Source organism: Callorhinchus milii, unplaced genomic scaffold, assembly GCF_018977255.1.
Source record: "Callorhinchus milii isolate IMCB2004 unplaced genomic scaffold, IMCB_Cmil_1.0 Scaffold1, whole genome shotgun sequence".
Lineage (NCBI taxonomy): Eukaryota > Metazoa > Chordata > Chondrichthyes > Chimaeriformes > Callorhinchidae > Callorhinchus > Callorhinchus milii.
In genome coordinates this window covers 57250818-57270565 of record NW_024704742.1, presented here as the reverse complement: position 1 = coordinate 57270565, position 19748 = coordinate 57250818, and the positions used below count along the sequence as shown (strand labels likewise).

Below are 19748 nucleotides of genomic sequence, written 5' to 3'. Positions count from 1 at the left end.
ACACACTCTGCGGTTCCCAAGCCTTGGCTCTTGCCAACCTGCACCTAATACTTTCCAGAATTAGGTAAGAAGATGTGTCCCTCCAGGGAGAGAGTACACATTCCATCCCAACAAATATCTCTGGGATCTCCACGTGTAGGTGGAATGCATGGAACTCAGCTTGGCTTGGATACTCTTAAGCAAGTCGATGCCAGACACGGCCGACCAAAAAAANTCCATAATAACCAAGTAAAGGTACATTTAAGAATGCTAGAATACAAGTTAAATGATAGTGAAGGTCGCATGTTACAAATTGTTTTACATCAATTTAAATTCCTGGCAAAATATTTCTTGGTGGGTAGGAAAAAACTTTATGCTGCATCAGTTTCACCTAGAAAACTCACCTCTGGTCTATTTTGTGCAAAGATTCCTATAAATTGATCATTTGTTGCTTTGCATCCTTGATTAATTAAACCTGACCCCAGAAATTCTGCCTTGTCTGAGACCTGAAAGACAAAAATAATGCAAATCCAACTACCTTATATTAAAGTAATAAATAATCTTCATAATAATCTTGCATTTGATATAGCACCTTATCTTGTCATTGAGACATCTCAAAGTGCTTCACAGCATAAACTATAAAGTGTATTGACTGTATTTGCTGGGTGAAACACCCAGTTTGCGCACAACACAAGTTCCATAAACACCCCCGGAGTGAGTGGCCAATTTTATTTAGGGGATTTGTTGGCCGGGAGAAACTCCCTACTCTTTTCAAATAGTGCCATGGGATCTTTAAAGTCCACCTGGACAGGCAGACAAGAGCTCAGTTTAACGTCTCAGTCGAAGGAAGGCACCTCCAACAATGCAACACATCCCCAGCACTGCATTGGAGTGTCAGCTCAGACTATGTGATTCCACGTCCCAACGTGGGGCTTGAACCAACAACCTTCTGACTCAGCCATGAAAAAGCTACCAATGAGACAAACTGACCCAGTATGTGCACAGTATAATGCAGTCTGGTTATAAATGTACTTCAACTATAGCACAAATTTTCTTATAAATGCAAGCAAATTATACATTTTCTTCATTTTGCTTATAAAGTAGCTTCACTGTGGACCTCATTCATTGCCCATATGCACAATCAGCAGCCCACTTGCTTCCTGCCTGCACAAGCCAGGATTTTGCACTAAAATGGTCAATTTAACAATGTTAACTGACTATTGGGAAGGAACTTTAAGAACATTTCAGAGTGAAGAAGTTGTGGGGAGGAGAAGAATCTTAACAGTAATTTAAAAATACACAGTAGAGATGGAAAAAAATCCAATGAGTTGTGCAAAAGTTAAAAATACAAAAAACATCTTCCAACATCATTATAATAATCCTTGCATTTGATAACATCATAACACTAAAGGACAAACTAAAGCAGAACTGACATCAAGGGTTCCATATATTCATACTAAATCTCCTCCTTACCCACCCACCACCACCGAATACCAATCTACTTTTGAAGAAGAAAATCTTACTTCTGTGTAGGACATCCATTCATAAGGCTGATTTGGTTTTCTGGAACCCAAACAAGGCCCATTCCCTAAATATCGGAATAATAACAATCAACACTTTGTGTAGAAAATTCAAGTCATTCTAAATGCTTCGTTATTAAATATAAGATTTCAATTGCAGAATGAATCTGAAAAAGCTAGCTAGTATAATATACAGTTATTTAAAGTTGAAGTTTAAAACTTCATTCAATATTGTTATCCGAAAGCTATTTTATATGCAAGTTTAGTGTTAAAACTCCAGATTTGGACTGACAGGCCATTATAATGTTCCTGAATTAGACAACTTGATTTTACAAAAAACATAAATACTGTATATACCTTATATTAAAGTATTAGGTTCAATCATACACTTCTTTCAAAAGAAACAATTTTAGAACTTTTAAAAATTCTTCAATTTTGGTTAGGAACGGGGCATTTTTGGGCAAGGTTGAGAACCTTGGCAGCTAGTGCTCATTACTATGCTTTGTACTGGCAATATCATCAGAGTAAAAGGGGAAAGTAAGCTGTGGCACAGAGAGAGGAGAGGGAAAAACAGTCTCTCCCCCACTTCTGTTTTCCTTCTTCCTTCCATTTTTGCCTGACGTCTCTTTCTTCCTACAAAGAGATCTCTATTACATGTTTCGATTTCCTTTGTCAGACAGGCAATCTGCTCAAAGGCTTCAATAACTGTTCTGTTACAAGCTATTTATAGAAACAAGTCTCCTCTCTCACACACACACACACACACACACACAACACCCACTCCAGCCCCCACACCACCCCCCTCCCCCCACACACAAACACACAACTCCCAATCAGCTGTGTGAGATGTCCTCTTAATGTTAGAAGCACTATACAAAATATATAATTGTAGTTGATGATTTGTCTATCAAGCTCTCCTACTTTCCATTGCGAGAAATGACTCATCTTCATTCTTCACACCTCCAAAGCTTGAGATTCACAATGCATGAGAAAACTTGTATTTTCTTACACATTCCCACCCACCACCAAACGTTTAGATGTTTTTAAAAATAGAAGCAAACTCCATGTTAATTCTGTAATTCATTAGGTGTTAAAGCAATCGTGGACTTAAAACATTACCATAATTCAAAGAATACCATATTAAGCAATACTTACTAGATACTCTCAACCCTCTTTTTAGCACTTCGTATAGTGTTGTTATGTCCTCATAGTACCGAGTTAGTAAATCATCACTGTTAAGCAGAGCGCTTCTTCGAGCACGCTCACCGCTCTGAAATGATAAGGGTCAACCCATTAGAAAACAAAGTAAGGAGTACAACATATCCGATGCACAGCCACATTATAACAAGGTCACTAGAAATGATCATTAAACTTTATTTAATAACAGTATTTCCCATATTCTTGAAAAAGTCATGGAAAGAGAACAGAAACCAAACAAGAGGAGAAATAGGTATTAGGGGATAGGAAGGTTTTGTTTCAAGCCCTGTGTCAGGCCTTTGAGTTCAAAGTCTAGACAGACATTTCAGTGCGATATAGGGGCAAGCTGCATTACGAGAGGTGCAGCCATTTGGATGAGATATTACACCAAGGTCCCGTTGGCCTGTTCAGATGGATGTTAATTACAAGAAACTATGAGAATGGAATACGTCGCGGCCAACAATTCTCCATTTCATGGATATTTGGGCGATATTGCAGAATGTAAATTGGCACCAGTGTTTGTCTACAAATAGATTGTCACTAACTCTTTTGCAACAAATAAGTGAAATTGGCTGAACCCAAATGATGAATACGCGACTTAAAACTCCTTCAAGAAAAACAATTCTGTATGCTTGGCCAAAATGATCCCAATTTTGGCCGCAGTTGAATTGTGTAGTACAACTAGTGCCTCAGCTTTCATGAAGTTTATACGGACTAGATTCTAGTCAATCAAACCATGAATGAGGATTACAACTATTGACAGAATATGTTCACTTCATCTATTCCCAACCTTTCATCACAACCGCATGGTTGCAATACCAACAAACACCAGCGAGCGGTGCTGTTGCGCTTTGTTGAAAACATATTTAGGCACAAATGAAAGACAACCGTCACAAAAACAGGGAACATACCATCAATATCAGATGTTCTAGATTGGTGCAGTACTTGAGTGCATTGATAACAGTGCTCATCAAAAGAGTACCTAAAACGGCGCAATGTGATTTATGTTGCTCTTTTTTAACACGAGAGGCTTGGGATGAAGAAGGCCCTTTGGCCCAATTGATCTCATCATTCCAGAATACCCATCCGACCTTACTCCATTTTCAGCATCAAGCAGTTTCTTAATTAAGTCAGTGACCTAACCTCCACCACCCCCTTCCCGGTAACTAGTTCAAGCAGTTTATTCATCTCTGCATAAAGACATATTTCCAAGAAACATTGGGCAGCAGTAAATTCACATCAATTTAATTTTTGTGCAGCAAGTACACAAGCAAAGAATTTACTTTAGTCTTTAAAGGATCTTTGCAGCCGTCGGCAGTTCAATTTGAGACATTGTTAAGGGTGAATGATCCATCGTTCATAATTAAGAGTCTGGAAAACTAAGACTGAGGCATTTGTTTAAAAAAAACCTGCCAATATTCTATTATGAAACGGTAACATAGACTCACTTTCCAAAAACCACCAACAATCATTATGTCACTACGAAGAAATTGCATTTTTATAATGCACCATATCAAAAGTTGGAAATGCCATGCTTTGGATGAGACGTTAATCTGAGGCCCTTTCTAACTGTTCAGGTGGGCATTAAAATCCCAAAGCAATATTAAAAAAGGGATGGTTACTTCTTCGAATGTCTTGGCCAACAATCCCCCACATAACATTGTGGTCATTCATTTAATGGGTCTCTGCAAATTGGCTGCCATTTCAGCCTACAAAATACAGCCATTACACTTAACAGTAAATCCTGTGAAGTGATTTAAGTCATCCCAACATGAAAAGTGCTTTAGGACGACTACACTGTCCTACACCATGATCCATGCCAGCATTCCACGCTGTGCACCCCCACCCGTTCTTAGTCTCAGGTGCGTATTTTGGCTGCCACCACCAACCCGAGCTGCTTTGCCCAAAATGCTCCCATCCCTGTCCTCTACTCTCCACTACTCCCGCTCGATCCTTCTCTTCCACCGTCTTTCCTGTCTCCTATCCCTGCTCGACCATCCCACAACCTCCCTCTGCTCCAGCCTGCACTCTTCAACCGTGCCTTTGGTCACACTCCTACCCCTACTCTCCCCACCCTCCACCCCTCCTGATCCCAACCCTCAGCTCGGGTCCAAATCCTTGATTATCCAGTACCTTGGGAGGTCCTTCTGACATAAAAGGCGCTATACAAATGTAATTTGTTGTTGTCAGCTTGGCTCAGTAGATGCCACTCTCAATGTGGGTGGAAGGCAATAGAATCATGCTGCATATGAGAACTGTGAGCTCGAGTGTAAAATAAGTTGCTCAGGTGAATGTTTAAAGACCCCACAATATGATTTAAAAAGAGAATAGGGTCTTTCCCAGTGTTCTGGCCAACAATTCACTGGATAAATTGGACACTCAGTCCATAGCTATTTTGGGGATCTTGCTGTGTGCAAATTCTGTTTGTCCTCAAATACATAGTGCATGAATCAATTTGTTTTTTCAGCATTATAGGAAAACAAGGATTATTGATTATTCCATTGGAAGGAGGGAATATACATTTTTAACTTGAAAAAAGTTCATATACAACTATAAATCTATTTGCATCCCCATCACTCCAAGCCTGGATTGATCTGCACAAAAAGCTAACACCATTACAGGTTTGGTGTGCATTACAGCATGTTGCACAAATTCAGTGAAGAAACTGCCAAATGACTACATAGTGATATCTGGATGCAGCCTTAGTATCCAATAGCAGTTTACTAAATTATGCAAAACTTTTAAAGAAAGCATCATAGCCTGGTTAAATGGTGTGGTCACCAATTGTGCAAACACCTGCATGACGTACAAGCACAATTCAGGTGAAGCTGAAGCACTGGTATGAAATGAATAGAACCAAAAAAAAATTTACAAGCTACACTCCAGTACTTCCCACTGCCATCTGTGTAGTCTGATAGATGTGATAAGAGATCGGATTGCGTGCTGGTAGGCACTAGTGCACAATTGCTCAGTTGACCAATCTTCCTCTGCAAAGCTGTACTAGTTGGAACAGTCCACTATGCTAAAGGTCACATTCCTCAACTAAATCATCCTGACAAGCTATGAAATGCAGTTTACAGCAGTCAATATTCTCAATGATATACTGTAGCTGTAAATGATTAAAAGCTAATTTCAGTCCAGAAAGAGTAGAAGAGTCTGTACAAAAAATGGACAAAGGCAACGTGGGGGAAGGGGGAGGAAAGAAATTCAACTGCAATTTAATCTTGGGCATGGATTCTGTTTCTACACTACTAGAATTGCACACTCAAAATAGGTAGAAAGAATCTAGACAATTTAAAAGGCTAAAGATCCACTCAGAGGCATAAAAGCTTCTTTGATCCAAATTAAGACAGATTAAGATTTTTTTAAAAAATCTTTAAGAAAAAAAATCAATAGAATCAACAGTTTGCTCTTAAGGCTAAGATCAGCAGAAATGCTGCACCTCCATATGGGATTTATCCTCTTTATATATCCTCATCGAGAATCTTATCACTCCATATATGATGTCAATAAACCAAGGTCCTGATTTTCCACTGCACGAGATTTCACTTTGAATACCTTAGAATGTGTTAAGGGATCTCGTGTCCTATCATCTTGTTTGAGGTATGGTGATCTGAACATCTGCTATAGAACACTAAATGCTACAGAATTTAGTGAGGCCAGGATTATCAAGTCAAAATGTTCTTTATCCAATTTTCCTCTGCTCGTCAAGGTCATTTTAACCAAGTGTAAAGTTCTTGAAATCTAGTCAGCAAGAACCATACCCGATTTCTCTCTTCCAAAACCAGGGAAATCAAAGCTAATAGCAGTTAGTTAATAATGAATAACAATAAACCTTGCATTTGATATAGCACCTTATCACGTCTTCGAGACGTCTCAAAGAGCTTCACAGAATATACTGCAAAGTGAATTGTGTATTTTGTATATTTTGTGGGTGAAATGCGGCAGTCAATTGTGCACAGCAGTGTCCCACAAACAATCATGGATTGAGTAACCAAATTATTATTATTATAAGGAATTATTACCCCCGGAAAAGTGATACGCCAATCGACTAACCAATGGGTACCCAATGAGTAACCAATACTCGTTGAGGCGTGTGGAGTAAGGAAATTTGCCTAACATTTCGCCCTGCCGGGAATTGAGCCTAGGTCTCTCGCTTGCGAGGCAATAGCACTCCTTACTGCTACCTTGAGTTTTACTGTAAACACCCAAGTTTTTTTTTTAAAAAAAAGCAGAAGAAAATTTCCCACAAAAAAATTGTTAAACTTGGAAACAGATGGTCACAAGTAGCAAATATGAGGGAATTGGGCATATAAAGGGTTAACAATGCCCTGTACTTTTGTGACCAGCAAGTCAGATTCATGATTACAATCACAATGCTTTAATATCTACATGCAGCTGTGGTCGAACAAATTAACATAGCTCAAATAACCAAGCCACCAGTCAAAAAGGAATCAGCAATACAATGGACCTTTGATTATCAGGTTGGAACAACTTTTGAATCCTGCATTTTGAGAAAAGTCCCAGACAGTACTAAATACAATCAAGTTTGAAGTTCTGCATTGCGTGACTTAAAAGAAATTCTAATCTCTAAGGAAATCTGATTCGATCATTCTCAAGTTTTACTATTAAATCTTGGGGATGGTGAGAAAACAGTAGACTGGCGTCGACTTGTTCAGCTTCAGTAAATAAAACGGATGGATGCTTCTGAAACAATTCTATTTCTTCAAGATTAATAGCATCTTTCACATTAAAAACATCTATATGTTTAACAAATGTTAGATTAGAAAGGAACTGAATGTTAAATAGATAAATCCTAATCTGTGCCAGTAATATCACATAAAAAAAACAACAAACTTGCATTTATATAGTGCCCTTCAAGTAGGGTAGCGTCTCAGAGTACTTCGGATGTCCTCCCGACATAAAAGACGCTACACAAATGTAATTTTTTGTTGTGGTTGCTGTTAACAGTTGCGGAGCCTGATGCCGAGACCAACGAGATGAGCAGCCAATTATTTAGAAAATTTGGATTAGGCTGGGAATATAAACCTGGGTAACAAGGAAAAAGATTCCATGCATGTTTAAATAGCAATGACAACCTCTTTGTACACAATATTTGTGGTAGAAATTTACAGCAAAGGAGGGCATTTTGGTCCATTGAGTCTAAACTGGCTCTCAAAGTAAGGTGCTTGCTTAATCAAGCCCCCTGCCCTATCCCCTTACCCCTTTTATATACCTGTCTACTTCCCTTTTGAAATCCACAATGAACTCCGTCTCTACCACCTTACTTCACGATAACATTTTCAGAACTCTCAGTGAAAGTGTTTCTCCTAAGATATCCTTTCGCTCTTTTTTGTGACTCTTATAGCTATGACCCTTAGACCCTTTACATCCAACTGTATTGCAAAGCAGATAGAACCTAAAAATTAATACGTGCATTTGATACAGCACCCATCAAGTAAGGAGGATATCTTAGCACTTCACAGGAGTTAGTGTAGAGATCATTTGTTGGCAAAGAAAATCAGACGAATATATTATCTGGAAATAATAACAAATGTACATAGTACAGAATTTTATGTAGGCAAAAGCAAGAGCTAATCTGTGCCTGCAATGTTCCAAACATATGAGAAGTTAAAACGATTTGCACTCATAGCACCTTTCAGAACAGGAGAATATAGGGTGAAGCGTGTGTGCGTGTGGTGGGGGGTGTAGGCATGAAGCAAGCCAGGGGGCGAGGATCACAAAAGATCACAGAGGCAACCTCTGCATTATCCCAATCCTCGCCAAGCTCCACTGGCTCCTCGTCTCTGAGAGGACACATTTCAAGATCCCCATCCTCAGTACAAATCCAGTCACAAGTAGATTATTCCTACTTCTCTGTCATGCTCATACTCCACTCCTCTACTTGCTCTTTGCTCAGCTGGCACAGGCCTATTGCACGTCCCCCTGACCATCGATGGCCACGTGTTCTGCCACTACACCCCTAATCACTGGACCTCCCTTCCTGACACACACCCTCTTTATCCATCTTCAAGTCCCACTTTACAACTTACCTTTTTGACTGAACCTATAGTCACCTCCTCCTTTTCTCAGGGTCCGACCCTTCTCTGTATAGAGCTTGGAGATGCTATTCTGATTGAAGAGAACTATATAAATGCAAATTGCTCTTCTGCCATAACTTCTGTTTTTCTAAAAACAACCACAATTGGCTTTGACTCCTTTATTTAAAAATAAAACAGAAGATAAATACTTGAGATCTGAGATTCTGTATACCTTCAAGGAAGGAACAAAAAAGGGAGCCTTCATAGGCCTGTGCAGCAAAGACTACATACGTGATAAGGAACAAGCATCAATAATCCATAGTAATATGCATTCCAAACAAAGGGATATCAGCTGTGCTGGACTGTAATATGCAAACATGAATTGTTTTAAGGCTAATCATAACATGAAAGCACCTTGGAATAATGCCTGTAATATTTTGAATCTTACCGCAACTTCAATCGATTGCATGGACAGGTCACATGCCGGTTTTGGTGGCTTGGTTCTTGTAGCATACCAGTAAGTTACAAGTGCAGCAATAGCACCAATGCCCATTAACGTGTATGTTGGGAGAGAGCGTATGTACTGTCGGAGCTCCCAAAGCTCTGGGACACGTAGGTGATTTATCAGCTCATGCGTTTCCATTGTTGCAGTCGGTACCTCACTGCTGTAACTATATATAAAAAAAGGCCAAGACATAAGCAGAGAGATACGGCACGGAAACCTTCAGCCCAACTTCTGTGAAGATAATCCATGCGTCACATTTTCTAAGCATTTCAGAAGGTCCAGGATTTGGTAATTTATTAAATTCAGTCTGTAACTTTGAAGTTTATTTTCTGGAGATTTTAAAAGAAAAACAGATTAAGACTAGTTTAAGAATCTGCCCAACTCTGGAGACTGTCTGAAGTAAATCAGGACAAAGGTGGAATTTGAAAGGTAATGTTTTCTGTAAATTACTTCCCAGTGCCAGTACGTTTTTGTTCATCTTTCTCTGGGCATCTGCCATATGTGGAAACAATTATCCAAACGTGAATGTTTCTAAATCAAACCAAGTTAGAAACCACAAATGAAGGCTTTGGGTTGGCTGGCATGGATTGCACACTCTTTCCCCAGAGAATAGTTGCTCACTTAATCCTGGAAAATTTAGGTTCAGATTAGCAAGAGTCAAAGTTTGGCAATCTCAAATACTGAACTGGGATACTGCTGGAGTTTAACCACCTAAAACTACACTTTGCCACTGTAAGCACCGTCAAGTTTCCCGCTGCTTTACCAGCTAGGACCACCCAACCTGTTAGGGCTTTGGCTTACAGGGTTAGCTGAAGCCAAGTGGGAAGAAACCCTGCTCCCAAAAATTGGTTCTACCTTCCAATTGCTGCCAACTATGCAGGTTGGATGGTCCTTCATCAATAGTGCTTTGGAGAGAACTGCAGATCTACCTGGCTCAGCTGAGATCGACACAAAAATGACTTGATTCTAATCTTCCATCACTAGATATGCTACCTGGAAACCAACCCAACCTCAAAGGGACCCACTTATCTCACTTCCAAGAAAAATAGTAACTAGTTGGTCGACTAACAACTTGTCTGGCACAAAAAGGAATATGAGGATTAAATGAAGGACAGAGATATCTCTACACCTCCACACCATGCCTTGACCAATCCATTTAATACCCCACCTATTCCCCTCCACCAACACAAGAAAAGCTATCATCTTTTGAATGCACGAGTCTCCAGTGCAAGGCCTGAACATGGGGAGGGGGTCATGGAGCTTGGTGCGGAAAAGAACATGGAAGAGATGGTGGAGGAGAAAAAGGAAAGAGCTCTTCCTGAAAAACACTTGTGTACCTGAAGTGGAACATACTACATGGAACAATGACAAAATGGGGATGCGGAGTTTGGTGCGGATGAGGATTCGGGCAGTGGAGTTTTTGCATTTTTATGAATGGGGAGTCTGCTAAGGAAGGCATTGGAGAGAAAAAAAAGGTTGAGGGTTGACGAATGAACCAATAAATATGAACAGTAAAATGTAAATCAATATACTTTTTCTACCCCATCCCCAAGCTGAGTGCATTTAAAACTGGGAAATCGTGGATGAACAATTTGAAGACGTAGAGTCACAAGACTTAAAGAATGGAGCTGTATGGATAATACATACATTATCTCTGGATCTGTTGGCAGCGGTTTCTGCTTCCTCACACTGGTGTGTTCAGCAATTCCTCCAGGTAACTTCCTCAGAGTTTACAGGAATAAAGTTAACCTAAAACAAATTAACAGATTTTTTTTTAAAACAGCATAGAATTAATTCTTTACAAATACAAGAATGATTGCATCTCAGCACAAGTAAAAATGGATTGAGAACTTATTCCGTAATCAGTCCAGTGTCACGATTGTTAAAAATACCTTTACTCCCCTCTCTCTTCCTCTGCCCCTTCCATGAGAGATGCTTAGAACCAGCACTAACTGGTTTGCAAACCAAAGGTGCTTCAAAGCTGTCCAGCAACCAACCAACAGTCATAGCATAATCATTAAAGTAAAATTTCAGAGTCTGAATTTGTTGCTAATCACGTTCATCCATCCCAGATTGTCTTTTTTAAATCAAAAGCAGGATTAACTTTTGGTAACATTACACTGATTGCCAAGATTGTTTTTTTTTAAACATGTATTTAAAATAATAAGAATTTTATAGAATTTATAGGTATAGGTACATATAGAAGTAACAACTCCCACAACCATATGTTGAGGGGAAGGGAGGAATAAATGCTCAATCAGTCAATTTCTTGAATTTAAAGTACTTTTTGTCACATAATGTATGCACATAAGGCGCATAATGTATAATCAATAGCACACATAAACATAATGGAGCACTGTGGTTTAATGTCAAATCTTAATGCAATAAATCTATCCTAAAATAAGAATGTACAAACAAATATTTACACATTTCTGCAATTTACAACAACAACTTGCTCTTCAAACACTCCAAGACGCTACCCCGAGTGAGGGGTGCTATATAATGAAAATTGTTGTTGTTTCGCCCACAAAATATACAGTCAATTCACTTTACAGTATATTTTGTGAAGCACTTTGGGACGTCTCGAAGATATAAGGCGCTAAATCAAATGCAAGGATTATTATTATTCTTACTGCAACTTACAATCTAGTTGAGGTTCTGAGTTCCATCATACATCTTAGTCTTAATATATATTATTTTATATTGCTGCTCTCAACTCACATGAGCCTATTTTTACCAAGTACCATTGATATTAGGGGTATTGGTTCAAAAAGAAGTTAATGTGCTGTAGGAGCTCAACATAGTTGAAATTATGTTCAAGAAAACATCTTTAATTTACGTAAATGGTTATTCCAATGATTATTCTAAAATTCTTCAAAAGAAAAAACAGCTGACTCAGCAAACCCTTTCCTCCAAGGTAATTAAAATTTATGAATTAAACAAAATGAACGACGTCTTGAAGGAAATTAAAGCTCATCAGTAGTTCTCTTGAGGGAAAAGAGGTAGTGCTGATTGTAAGATTAAGTCTACAAAATTGTTAAGCCGTGCTGTAATATATATTTTGCTTGGGGTTGGTGGTATGATCGTACATTCTTTGGCATCATGCGTTAAAAGGCTTTAATACATTACATTTCACCTTCACTGAGGAAGTCGGTGTTCTATTAAACCTTGGTGTTCTACTGTTAAACCTCAACTCTCTATTAAACCTCACGTCTTGACAAAGACTGCCCACCTCCACCTCTGGGACACACGTTAATAATAATAATCCTTGCATTTGATATAGCGCTTTTCACGTCGGGAGGAAGTCCCAAAGCGCTTCACAGAACACACTGTAAAGTGAATTGACTGTATATTTGTGGGCGAACGCGGCAGCCAATTGCGCACAGCAATGTCCCACAAACAGTCGTAGATTGAAAACGACCAATTTATTATTGTTTTGGGTTTTGGAGGGATTATTATTAGGCTCTGTGTGGAGTAAGGAAACTTGCCCAAGGTTTCGCCCTCTGCCTGGAATTGAACTCAGGTCTCTCACTTGCAAAGCGAGTGCTCTAACCACTGAGCGACAGGACTCCACAAATTTTGAGTTATCCACCTCATTCTCTTGGCTCCATGTGCCTGTAACCTTACCGGGCTCCACTCACTTCCTGTCCTCCAGCAAATCGATTTCAAGTTTCTCATACTAATTTTCAAGATCACTCTGTGCCTGTGAGACGTTCTCAAACATGAAAGACGTTATACAAGCGCACCTTTTCAGTTCAGTTTTTCCACTTAGTTGCTTGGAGTGGAAAACAAAAGCACAGGACATATTTGAGCTGACATAACAGGTGACACAGATACATTAAGTTCCAACTGTACAATATTACACTACAGAAGGCAATAAAACTCAGGCTTGAAATGTAAAACTGTGCTAATTATTAAACTGATATCCTAAATTAAGAACTTGTATTTGAACCAATTTCTCCCACACTTCACACCGGCTTTCGGGCTACACTGAGAGAGTAGGAAAACAACATTGGACTGGCTCATATTTGTGGTTAGGACGGCTGTGATGGATTCAGTACAGGAGGGAATTCAATGGACTAAAGTAAACAAAACATATCTATCCCAACTCTAAACAAAGGTTATCCAATCACATTTACACCAGAATGTTTTCTTGGTCAGCAAGGTGGAAACTCATCGCTGTGCTCGCCTCCACCGGCTCCCCATCCCCCAGAGGATCGAATTCAAGATCCTCATCCTCACCTACAAGGCCATTCACGGCCTCGCTCCCTCCTACCTCTCCGACCTACTATCCCCCTACCTACCTGCCCGTACCCTCCGTTCCTCTGGCTCCGGCCTGCTCCACATCCCCCGCCCCAACCGCCCTACCATCGGTGGCCAGGCCTTCAGCCTCTCAGCCCCGAGGCTCTGGAACTCCATCCCCCAGTGCCTTCGCCGCCTCCTCCCTTTCCTCCTTCAAGGCCGGTCTCAAGACCTTTCTCTGTGACGTGCCTTCAGCTCCCCTCTCGACTCTCTACCCCCTCCCCGCTCCCTTCCTTCTCTCCCCTCACCCTGACCATTTCCCCCCTGCTCGGGTCCCGACCCAACTGTCCAGCGCCTTGGGACGTCCTCCCGACGTGAAAGGCGCTGGAACCTTGTTGTTGTTGCTGTGCTTAAGAAACCAGACTGTCAAGTCCATCAACACATGATAATGTCTCCACGTCTGGAAAGGAATGCACACAATCCTGAAAGGGCACCATCGGTTTAACTATTTCCGAAAGTATTAGGTGCACATTGGAAAGAGCCAAGGCTTGGGGAGTAGGGTACCGGTTAGGGTATTGATGGAGTCTAATCAGCTTCCAACATATTGCATGCAATAACTGTGCCAAGAGCCCATGAAGCCCCCTGAATGAGCAAGAGCATTTATCAAAAACATTCACACAGCTTTCTTAAATAATGAAAAGGTAACATGATCCCTCTAGTCAAAAATAGGCACAATAATGATAATTGATAAAATATAACACACTTTAATATGACTTACTGGTTAGAATTTCGGTCCACTGTCCACAGCAAGTCTAATTAGTTTAAAGAAAGCAACTTAATTTCACTGAAATTGAACAGACTAGTGTTAGCAATCACAATCAAAATTCTGCATATAAATAGTTACAAAAAAATCACCACCAAAATCTAGTTGACTTTCATGTCAACTAATGCACGCTACCAGCTTCTAATTGACAAAAAACTATGTAACATTAAAGACTCCAGACTTGAATATGCTGTTAACATATCTCAACTGGACACAATCAACTCAAACCTAGCTCTTGGTGAGAGACGGACGAAAGAAGATTAAAAGCTAGAGCTCTCTCTCCGCTTATTTTTCAGAGATTCCTGCTGTAAAGTGTCTGGACATTGAGCATGGCGTCTCTTACAGTGGACTGGCCTGCAAACACTTGCTGTCAAGGCGAGCGTCTGCAAATTGCCACTTGTGAATGGAAGCAGGTCAAAATAAGGAAAAAAGAGAAAAATATAGAGGTTGCACCATAAATTGGAAGGAAAACTTGAGCACACAATTTCAAACTTGTGCATAACAAGCCAAAATAGGAATATAACCAAAACAGAGTTCAAAAATAGGTATAATTTCTCCACAAAATAATTTGATAAACATTATGAATACTGACCTGCAGCACACAGTCTTGCAAACCTACTATACAGGTTTGCTGCAGCTCAAATGATCCTGCAGTTTACATGTGACTTTTTTTAAAAAGGCCAGTGTGTACACAGGTACTATTTCCTGTGCAACCAGGTCACAAGACTTCTCAAAGTCAACATTTTTAGTTTTCAAAGGTCAGTATTACAAGTTAATCAAGGTTTTATCCTGCGTCAACATTAAGCAAAAAAAAGTGATGACACGAGTAAAGTAGATTGCAATCCATTGCAAGTAAAATAGTATTCCCAGACTTTTAATAGTGATGGGCAAACAATGTTCGTGTGCTTTAAACTGGGTAGCTGGTCAGACAAATATTAGCCCACTTGCTGTGGATGATAACGTTTTAAAGTATCGACTCAGCACAGGAATGTAAAGAGTTTAAATAGCGGGAGAATCAGTGCAGTCAAGGTAACGACAAACACTAAATTGGAGTAACAAGTGTTCAAGGAGTTAATACGGCAACTTCGCTCACCATCTGCCTCTCCAGCTCCTGACTGACACATGCTCTAGTGATCAGAGGCCAGAAATTGTTACTGTCAGCTGGCTCTTCCTCTGCAGCCAAGGTCCCAGAGGGCAGCAGTCATGTTTACTCCTAAGCTACTTCTTTCCAGGACAAAGGTGAAAAGTCTCGAATGAGTCTTTACTTGGCTTGTGCAGACCAAACTGCCATATCAATGTCACCCTACTTTTAGGAAAGCAAGTGCAGTGTATAAACCTCAACCCCATTATATTCCAAAATGGTGCTTCCAAACTTCTCAATGACATGGCCACCCCAAGAACTAAACCCAAGAGCGTTTAGTAGCACAGAATGTAATGGTCACATGTGCGTTTGGGTCTTCAATATTCTTTACAACTCTACCCTCATTAAAAATAGTTACAGAATTTTTACCTGCAATGGACACGAGCAGCTTGTGCACAAGGTACTGTAACACAAGGCAGCTTTGTGTACCATCAACAAGTTGATATTACATAAGCTAATGTTTAACAGTTATTTGCCTTTAGAAGCTATATTTGCTGGGACAATTCTAGATGCTCTTTGTATCCTTTTTGATCAATACCTTCCTCTGACCAGACCTTTGGCTATCTTCTTCCTTCCCGCCCCCCAGCCCCTTGGTCCTCACACCTCCCATATCCTCCCTCCAGCCTGGGTGCAAACTCTCCAGCTCCTTGGGACATCGTCCCGACATGAAGGGTACAATATAAATGCAATCTCCTGCACAATCCTGAGTGGAGCACCAACCCTCTCCTAGGTCTATCCCAAAACCTGATCCTCAAATAAATAATACTTGTATTTGATATAGCATCTTTCATGGTCAGGAGGATGTCTCAAAACTTTTCACAGGATTTATTGTAATATCTACATCTTATGTAAGTGAACACAGCAGTCAATTTGTACACAGCAATGTCCCACAAATACCGACAAAGCAATGAGACATTAAACCAAGCTCCAGACTGCTCGTTCAGGGGGATATTAAAGATCCTATGACATTAGTTGACAAGAGAGGAGATTTTCTCCTAGTATCCTAGCCAACCAACCACCAGATAAATTTACTTTATAGCTACTTGTCAGTCATTGCTGCGTGCAAATTGGCTGCTGTGTTCGCCCATAAAAATAGTCACTAGATTTTATAGTAAATTCTGTGAAGCTCTTTGAGATGCCCTCCTGACGTGAAAAGCACCATTTCAAATAATGCAAAGATCATGATTTTATTAACATCTCTGTTGCATTATTTCCAGTTGATCCAAGAAATCAATTCTGCTTTACGCCCATAGTATTGTATGTCTCTGTTCCATTCTTTTCACGGTTATTCATCATGCATTAGAATTGTGTCAGCAGTTCATAAGAATGCATCTTACATAATAACCAGGCAATCCATATGCTGGAAACCAAAATCACCTGTGTAGAAACCTAAAGAATCCACAGTGAATAGAATTACATAGAAAATCACAACACAGAAACAGACCATTCAGCCCAACTAGTCTGTGTGAATGTTTATACTCCACATGAGTAACAATCCCTCCTAATCCCCTCTCACATCACAAATTCCCTTCTCCTTCGTGTATGCATCAAGTTTCCATTGAGTTCCATTCTCACCACCCTCTGTGGGGGGTTAAAAAAAATTTCTCCTAAACTCTCTTTTAGATCTGCCAGTGACTATCTTATAGTTATACTCCCTTGTTTATGACTCAGCAACAAGTGGAAATTTAAGTTCATTAGATTTAAATCTAATAACAGGATTTAGAAATCAAACCTTTGCAAATAAACTGAGAAATTCATGCTTGAGATTAGGTTAAGTGCCAGACAAACCCTCGCCCAGTATCTCTTGTGGCTTAGCAATGTGCCAGTACTCCAATCAAGCATGGTGTCATGCTCCAAGTTCAGGGGTGTGATGATATTCAAGAGATGTAATGATGGGCGTAACTGCAGGTTGTTTTTTTTTCAGCAAATAATTTGGGAATAAAAGGCTGAAATTCAATTACGTCAGTGTTAAAGCCCTTAATTGATTGAAAGCTGTCAACTCCCCCAACTGTATCAGTTCCCTTCCTTTGCAGAATATTTTCTCCACTCAAGCCCAAGAACTGAGCATCAGAGCATGTAAATGCAACAGTCCCATGCTTAAACAGTTAGGAGTTCCTACTCATTTGTATAACTCATTCTATTTATAAACACACTCAATTATAACCATGGCTGTGTTTATACAATACCAACATTCTTTTAACCCCAAAATCTAAAATGCCCAGAGAAAGCTGCCCAGTGCTTTGAAGCAAACTAACTTTCTGTGTCCATCAGCGGTGAAACCTGAAAGTGCTGGGATTTCAAGGAACCAAACTACAGTAAAACTTAAATAAGTCTTATCTTTATAACTCGTATAAACCCCTAAATTGTACATTCATCTGAGTCCTATTCAGTTTCCTATCAAAACTACTTAGATTTCTATACAATACTCATATTAATCACCTCCTAACTAAGAATGCCACTCCCCAACCCTCCATTGCTCACACACTTAATAATCCTTGCATTTGATTTAGCGCTTTTCACGTCGGGAGAACGTCCCAAAACGCTTCACAGAATACACTGTAAAGTGAATTGACTGTATATTTGTGGGCGAACGCGGCAGCCAATTGCGCACAGCAATGTCCCACAAACAGCCGTAGGTTGAAAATGACCAATTTTATTATTGTTTTTGGAGGGATTATTATTAGGTGTGTGGAGTAAGGAAACTTGCCCAAAGTTTCGCCCTGCCTGGAATTGAACTCAGGTTCAACTCTAACCACTGAGCTACAGGACCTTACTTGAATGAATTCCTTACCCAGTGATTACAATTGGATTTTTTACAACTTCTATAGTTTGCCTGTAACTCAGACTTTGCGCAAGTCATTTTAAATGGAATGTCCCCGACTGATACGACTTATGTGGAGTTTATTTACTGTGTTAGAACTCGACTCTAGTATACATCATTTTCTAACTTATTCAGAAGTGTTGAAAGATTTAAAATTTTAACTCCTTCCCAAAATATCTTTTATGAGTCATTAGGAGTATTCTGACCCAACTCGTTTCTTTGTTTAGATCAAAGTGTAATTTCTTACCACATTTCCCTTTTAAGCTCAATTAGCATTCATTACCTGAAAATTGACACAAATGGAAATCCTGCACAGATGGCAATAATACAGGCGAGACAAGGCAATGTAATCTGTCTGCCAAGTTACTACAGCATTGAACTCACAATATAGAAAACGTATTGAAAGAAATCTAAAGTAAGATTTTCAATTGAAGAGAATGACTTCATACAAGCTTTGGGGTGCAAAATAAATTCTAAATTAGCAGATTCTGCCTGTGGAATGTTTTAGAGAACTGGTTGGTCTCTCACGGCAGATTGTTCAAGTCTGCTTCAAGAGCTCAAGTTTCAGGAATGGGGAGTGCCTAGTTGTCTAAATGAAAATTTGCAAGCCCAAAGGAGAGAAAATAAAGCAAAACCTCTTATGGCTTTTTTTAAAAAAAATATTTTTAAATAAGCCCTTTCCATCTGTAGCTATTTAAATAATGGACAAAACAAAAAATTGTCAAATTAAAAAATGTTCACTTTGGTCCACTCCCATGATGTGCAATAGCATTCTTAGCTTTTCTGGTGCAGTATAAATAAAGTCAGTAGAAAGAAAGAAGGAGAGAGAGGGGACTCATTGGAGTCCTGTGGTTAGAGCACTCGCCTTGCAAGCAAGACACCTGGGTTCAATTCTAGGCAGGGCAAAACCTTGGGCAAGTTTCCTTTCCCCACACACCTAATGATAATCCCTCAAAAAAAACAATAAATTGGTCATTTCAATCCACGACTGTTTGTGGAACGCTACTGTGCGCAAATGGCTGCTGCGTTTTGCCCACAAATATACAGTCAATTCACTTTACAGCATATTCTGTGAAGTGCTTTGAGACGTCGAGAAGACGTGAAAAGCGCTATATCAAATGCAAAGATTATTATTATTATTTCATCAATTTTTTGTTTTGTGTGGTAATGTTGATACTCGCTCATAACATCTAGTAACCAGCATTACTTCACATTTGGAAATGCTTAAGTTCTCAAGTACCCACTTAAAGCTGATAAAGAATAAACACAGGCTCCATGATCACAAAGGAGAAGCATTCCACTTGACGGAATTATTGGTAGTCCATTACCCGAGGTAAACGTGCTGAAAAATTTGAAAGTTATTGTTTTAATAACCAACCTTCGCACTCAACAGAAGTATTCAAGAAACCAAACAAAGCAACAAAATTGGAGAATGTTAAATATCCCACTGCAAAAAAATATTACTGTACTAGAAACTTG

At 39.6% G+C, this 19748-nt stretch overlaps 1 protein-coding gene across 3 annotated transcripts in view; it reads right to left on the bottom strand.

Annotated features, from left to right (window-relative positions):
* The window catches only part of acsl1a (acyl-CoA synthetase long chain family member 1a), a 35847-nt gene extending 20888 nt beyond the window's left edge, over window positions 1-14959 (bottom strand). For all 3 annotated transcript variants that reach the window (XM_007892834.2, XM_007892833.2, XM_007892835.2), the window contains exons 1-6: window positions 14900-14959; window positions 10890-10991; window positions 9186-9408; window positions 2655-2769; window positions 1503-1567; window positions 384-485 (exon numbers count right to left, since the gene is read on the bottom strand). In XM_007892834.2, the coding sequence (XP_007891025.1) occupies window positions 384-485; window positions 1503-1567; window positions 2655-2769; window positions 9186-9380 (477 nt within the window). In that variant the 5' untranslated portion in view covers window positions 9381-9408; window positions 10890-10991; window positions 14900-14959. The remainder of the gene's footprint in view (window positions 1-383; window positions 486-1502; window positions 1568-2654; window positions 2770-9185; window positions 9409-10889; window positions 10992-14899) is intronic.
* Window positions 14960-19748: the final 4789 nt, after the last annotated feature.